The sequence below is a fragment of the Periophthalmus magnuspinnatus genome, chromosome 22 (assembly GCF_009829125.3).
Source record: "Periophthalmus magnuspinnatus isolate fPerMag1 chromosome 22, fPerMag1.2.pri, whole genome shotgun sequence".
Lineage (NCBI taxonomy): Eukaryota > Metazoa > Chordata > Actinopteri > Gobiiformes > Gobiidae > Periophthalmus > Periophthalmus magnuspinnatus.
The window spans coordinates 7044760-7051263 of NC_047147.1; the positions used below are offsets into that span (position 1 = coordinate 7044760).

The 6504-nt window shown below is 35.9% G+C and overlaps 1 protein-coding gene across 2 annotated transcripts; it reads right to left on the reverse strand.

Annotated features, from left to right (window-relative positions):
- Positions 1 to 222: 222 nt before the first annotated feature.
- LOC117390048 (M1-specific T cell receptor beta chain-like) lies at positions 223 to 4857 on the reverse strand. Of its 2 annotated transcripts, none has more exons than XM_033987694.2 (5): positions 4678 to 4857; positions 1208 to 1555; positions 1111 to 1137; positions 692 to 798; positions 223 to 609 (listed from the first exon to the last, which is right to left on the reverse strand). In XM_033987694.2, exons 1-5 carry the CDS (start codon positions 4739 to 4741, stop codon positions 586 to 588), a joined length of 570 nt encoding a protein of 189 aa, XP_033843585.1. In that variant the 5' UTR covers positions 4742 to 4857; the 3' UTR covers positions 223 to 585. The 2 variants fall into 2 exon arrangements, with proteins under 2 accessions (XP_033843585.1, XP_033843584.1); XM_033987693.2 differs by lacking the exon at positions 4678 to 4857 and adding an exon at positions 4524 to 4656.
- Between the last annotated feature and the right edge of the window lie 1647 nt (positions 4858 to 6504).

Genomic DNA, 6504 nt, shown 5'->3' on the forward strand with positions numbered 1-6504 from the left:
TAACCTCTTAGATTCATGAGTGCAGATCTGTTACATCAGTGTGTGTGTATATATATGTATGTATGTGTGTGTGTGTATATATATATATATATATATATATATATATATATATATGCTTAGAGCAGGTATATCAGTAGTCAGTTGTTTACAAGCACACAATAATTTAATTATACTTTTACATACACATCTTAACACATCAATGCTTTGGCCAGTAAATTAAGGCAATGTTTATTATAGAACACATTGAAAATACAGTCAGCAAAGTGCTGTACAGGTTTAAGAAATGCCAGAAATAAACAAGAACAGTATTTACACAAGCAAATGATTCTATGCTAAATTAAGCACTAAGCATCCATCCTGGTGCACTAGCTGCAGTTATGTGCACACTTGTAATTCAAATGATAATCTGATTTCTTTCTGATCATAGTCCCTTTGATGACTCACATCAGAATCTGCAGTTTATATGTAATTTATGTTGTCTTATAGATCCATGAATCAGATCAGAATCAGATCTTGGTGTGCATGTGAACAAGGGCACTAATGAGATGATACTTCTATAAATGTCAACTTGAATCTCTGTTCGACTCAGGTTTGTTTTCCATTTAAACGCTGTAACAAAACGAAACAAGGCACAGTTATTCAATAAGACTTTAATTATTTTTTGTATAATAATTAATATCTGGATACCAACCTTAATCCTCCAGGCCAGAAAAGCCACAAAGAGCCCATAGACGACACTTTTGACAATGAAGACCACATATGAGAGTTTGGCATTATGGGTAATCCTCAGGTATTTCTCTGTAGACACAACAAAAATATAAAATACAGATATGAATGTTTACCAACCATGTATAGAGTCCTCACTCAAAAAATCATAGATTCTCATCTGGATTTGCCTGAGCTTGAGTTTGTCATGCATTTAGATTTGTTTATAAAAAAAAAAAAAATACCAGTCTAGAAATACTTATGAAACTATAGATTTTCCTAATATCTATATATTTTATTGTCTATTGTCTGATGCAATGATTATCCACTGTTGGAGCCCACTTTTTGAGATTACATTTCCACAGAGTCAAACACATAACAGAAATAACAGTATATGTTACGTACCTCTTGTCAAGCCACCATCATCTTTTCCTGAAAAAGAGAAAACTATAATTAGATATTTTCCGTTTGATGACGACCATTTTAAAATCCTTAGACTTACCTTCAACGCCACAAACTGTATCATGTTGATTGATGTAATCTTTCCCATCGTAAAACATAACAATGCAGGTGAAACAGTTTTCTGGGCTGGTCCACTCTGTTGCATCGACCCTGAGGCAGCTGCTGATGGTGTAACTCGTGCCTTTCCTCTGGGGGGCGCTGTCAGTAGATACGCCATGATTTCTGGGCTGTCCATTGACCTGCCAGGACACGGTCACGTGATCAGGGTAGAAGTCACTGGCCACACAGACCAATGTCTTAGCTTTAGTTTCCCCACTGCTCCTGGGCTGCTCATTGTCGGACGGGGGAACAACTACAACTTTTGGTGCTGTGATGTCTATGCCTTTTTCTGCAGTAGAAAAAATAAAATGAAAAAGTCATGCATTTTTATCAACACGATTCAGTAACACCTCAAACTAATTAAAGTTAATTAAACCAGTGTTCAAACAATTAGAGCAAATTCAAGTTATACATTACAGATGTATGTGCAGATAATGAACATTTGAACATATTTAGAATAATGACGTATTCTTCCATGTACACATTTGTAATCATTGTAACATAGACTTTACTCTCATTTGTACATCGTCATGTTTTTATTGAAAATTCACAAGATTTTGTAGTAGCCTCTAAAAAGTATTTCTTTATATCTACTAGACTTTAATTAAAGCAATAAAACTATTTCCAGCTATCCACAGACTGTGGGGAGTTTAGAGAGAACATTTTTAGTGTAAGTTTGTATTGTATTAATCATTCTAACCTAAACTTTGCTGTCATTTGTTGTTAAATACTAATATATTAAGCTAAACAATAACCTTCTTTTCCTTGTCATTTTTGCATGTTCTTTAGAATAATATTCACAATTAGTAAGGTTCTATGCTAAGCTTCCTGTACTTTCTTAGAACAAGTGAAATCTTACCTTTTGGTGGTTTCCAATTAATACTTTGCTACTGAGTTCAGAATTAGCTACAGACTCTTTTTAAAACGGCAGTAACTGTATCCTCCACAATACTGAGAACTATTAAAGTGTAAAGGCACCGTATAACTTGAACATTTACCATATTAATATATATATTTTTTTTTACAGAATTAGCCCAAACAGTGAGTTTAGTTCCTTGTTCAAAGTAAACCTGATCAGTGCTTGTTCACGGCGTTACACTGCTACTGTTAAAACCTCCACCTCTTTTACCTCAAATGCACCAGTCAACTTAATACTCATTTCAACGAGTATTTTTTTCTAAATTTGGATAATAATACAATACATACATTGTAATACTGTAATAATTTACAATTCCAACCTAAACATCTGACCTGGTCAGTCATTACAGATGATCATTTTCAATACACATAACTTTAGCTATTACTTTTCTCAAAACAGTTGTGAATTAAAACAGATTTTTGTATGTCCTTTGTGAAGATGCCTTAAGACTTACCCAATACAGTTAGTTTAGTTCCCGCTCCAAAGTAAGCCTGTGCGTTGACGTTCACACTGATACAAGGCTACTGTTAAAACCTCAACCTCACTTAAACAAAATGAATAGAAACTAAACTGTCGTCTTCTAAACACTGTCCACAATATTCACATATAAAGATATTTTTAATTTTCAGGTTACTAATTTTGTCTTTTTGCATTATTTTTGTCTACTTTTTGAACCAAGTATTCATAATTTGCACTGCATTGTACAGACTAATTTAGACTGAGATTTCTTACCTAAAACAGTCAGTTTGGTTCCTTCTCCAAAGTACGCTGGTTCATAGTTGTTCACACTGATACAAGGCAACTCTCAAAACCTTAACCGACCCAACCACTTTCTCAGCTAACCTAACTTCATATCTAAAACAAAATACCATTACAACTATTTCAATCTCAATTGAAAGACTGTAGATCATTATTTGAGGCCAGATTATGCAGGTTTTGGCATTACTTTTAAATGTATATTTTTGTTGCAACTTGCACAGTTGTTATGTACTCCTAGCAACAACATTTTAGAAGGGAGCATGATATTTTTTGCATTTTCTTACCTAATACTGTAAGTTTAGTCCCATCTCCAAAGTAAGCCTCGTACTGGTTGCTCACAGTAAAGACGGATATGATAAGAACCTATTAACTGTGGGCATAGAGCCAAACATGACTTACTACCATTAACTTAGCTCTAATTTAACTGGCATTAACTGTGACATTTGATCAATGAACATACAAAACAGCTGTCAAAATATGACCTCATCTTATACATATGTAAGGATAGGACTGTGTTTGTATTTACAGCTAGAGTTTGAACAATTTCAAGTGTATTGTTTTTACCTAAAACAGTGAGTTTAGTCCCAGCTCCGAAGTACGCCTCGTTGTAAGAGCACAGAGCAGCTTAACTGTTCAAAAACCACCTACTTTTTCTACTCAACATTATCACGTCTTTACCACTGTCACACCTGTGTGGGGCATGGGTGATCTTTACAAATGAAAATCTTCAGCATTTATTTCCATTGTGAATCTGAATTGCACATTCTTATGGAGTAAAGGATTTTTGTACTGCAATTACGACAAATACATGAAATTTGCAATGTTCTGTACAGAACATTTGCATATATCAGTATGTCTTTTTAAGCTAATTAATTTGGATTCCAAGGAGATTTCTTACCTAGGACAGTTAGCTTGGTTCCTCCACCAAAGTAGGCTTCGTAGGTGCCACTCACAGTGTGAAAGGTCAGTGCTCAAACATATTTGCAGTACTTAGTTTAACTTACCTAAAACAGTCAGTTTAGTTCCTTGGCCAAAGTAAGCTTCACGGTTAGAGGCACAGCAATAAGACTTGACATAATAACCCAATCCATCGACATCACTCACTGTGTCAACCTAATGCTGTAATACACACACAGTCTATAATATTGTAACGTTTTTTGTCTTTACCTAAAACAGTGAGTTTAGTTCCTCCACCAAAGAAGGCTTCAGAGGATCCAGAGTCACAGTGGACTTGTTCAATGCTAAAATCAGACTAGAGCCTTTCATTTCTGTCTTATAACTTACTGCTAAAATGATCGTGAAATGTTTGACTTGTAGATAACTTGCTATAGTCCTTACAATCCCAACGCAGAGCACACTCAAGTTATTTCAATCAATATTATATTGTGTCTTACCCAGAACTGTTAACTTAGTTCCTCCACCAAAGAAAGCCTCGTAGCCAGTACCAGCACAGTGTATTCAGTCACTGCCATAACACTGAACCAGCTACTTTTAACTCATTATTAACTAATATACACCACCACCATTGATCACTTTCTATTCTACATGATACTTTCCAGGCTACGTTTGTTCTACTCACCCAGAACAGTCAGTTTGGTCCCTTGGCCGAAATATGCTTCATAGTTGGCACAGAGCTCAAGCTTGATATCAAAAGTCCTCATAAGAACTCTAGCCTCAAATGCCAGTTTTTCACAATATTTTAATAATATATATTAGTAATTGTATTTACTTACCTAAAACTGTCAGCTTGGTTCCTGTCCCAAAGTAAGCTTCATTTGCATTGTCACAGTGAAGCATTACAGAGCAACAAACTCTATGCCATCTTTCATTGTGATTTTACTTTATATGTACTATATCTATACTATAATATATCTGTATACACTTAACACATATGTGATTCTACTTAATATAAATGCATCATTAAACATTATAATACTTACCTAGAACAGTGAGCTTGGTGCCTGGTCCGAAGTAAGCAGGATCAGTGTATGTCACAGTGTTGTTGGTGCAGATCAAAACTTACTTCAAACTTCTCTGTTCTTCTGACCTCGCTCGTAAAAACAAAGTCTTCTTTAGAGCAGACTGTGGCCTGGATGATCCAGAACTCTGACTGTTTTTGTCTTTTCTCCTGAACAGGCCTCAGCTCCAGGCACAGATCTGTGTCTCTCTCATTAGACCCACAGTCATCTGGAGACAGTTGCAGTAAAAATCTAAATGTTGTATTATTTCCTTTGGTCCCAGTGAGAGCAGTGTCCCGTTCACAGAGGGGAGTGTCCATGTGGTCTGACCTCTGTCCTGTCCTTCTCTGCTCCTGTCCCAGTACAGTCAGTGTCGCCCTGTGTGAGAGCTCAGAGGTTTTTGTACGGCGTCTCTATAGGAGTGTATCACGGTGCCCCCTGTCCCCACGATGAAAACACTTCATACAAAAAGCTCTGCTCTCAGCGCCCCCTCTGAGCAGCAGCTGTGCTCATATCTATAGATCTGACTGAGTTTAAACTAAGAGAGGCTTTTTAAAGAACAGGAAGAAGATTTAGGACATCACATGTCTGTGTATAGTACATACATGACGTACGTCATATGACGCGTGTGAAGAGATAAAACTGCGGTTGCTGCATAAACACTCTGGCACTGTGTGGACTGTTTCTCACTCCAGTCTTGTATATGTTGTTGAGCAAACTTTTTAGTGTTTTTATTACTACTGATAGTATCATAATTATGATCTTTAACTGTTATGTTGCCTGAAAAAAGACCAGTTTACATTGTGTGGATATTTTATGTGTGCTGTTGTCATTTAATGTTTTATAATATTTTGGATCACATGTTTTAAACCTGAATACATTTAAACTGCGGTATGGATTCACTATATCAATAAATGTGATAATAATTTTGAGGGTCCAAAATGTTGGACAAACGTTAGAGTGCAGTGACACATGGTGCCTGTAGGGGTCAGTGTGGGAACACATGATTATAATGTGTTTAAATATAAAACAGCCCGTGAATGTGAAGGGACTGTCCATTGTCTTATACAATGTTGGAAACAGACCAGTTACTTTAAGTCTTTATTCGTCATTATAGATGCAACATCAAGCTGTACTGAGAAATTAGATCTAATATAATAATAATAATTATACATAACCCACATATTAAATATATCGACTAGTTACTAGTTATTGAAATAAATAAATACAGTATTGATCCTTGATTTTTTGAATTGTGTTAAAAATATATTTTGATTACTTAAACTGTTTAACTTTCTCAGACTATACCCCTCTCCCCTCCTATGGACCACACATCAGTGTTATTTGTGCAGTGATGTGGTTGAATGCGTTGTTGTGAGAGGCAGCGCAGTAGTACGTTCCTCTGTCGTCTGGGGCCAAATCACTGATCTCTACAGAAAAGTTATTTTTGGCTCCATCGATTAAACACTGAAAATGTTTTGTTCTTTCATCGTATTCTTGACAAACCTGCTCTATCCCTTTATAGGCCCTTTGTCTGAACCAGTACATTCTAGCACTACTCATTGAATATCTATCCAAACTGCAGTCAATCCTGATGGAGGA

Excerpts from the sequence above, each read along its gene's own strand:
- LOC117390048 (XM_033987693.2), bottom strand. The coding sequence starts at position 4,605 with ATGAGGACTTTTGATATCAAGCTTGAGCTCTGTGCCAACTATGAAGCA. Across the intron at positions 1,138-1,207 it reads TACAGTTTGTGGCGTTGAAG|GAAAAGATGATGGTGGCTTG; the intron begins GTAAGTCTAAGG and ends TCTCTTTTTCAG. Across the intron at positions 799-1,110 it reads TGATGGTGGCTTGACAAGAG|AGAAATACCTGAGGATTACC; the intron begins GTACGTAACATA and ends TTGTGTCTACAG.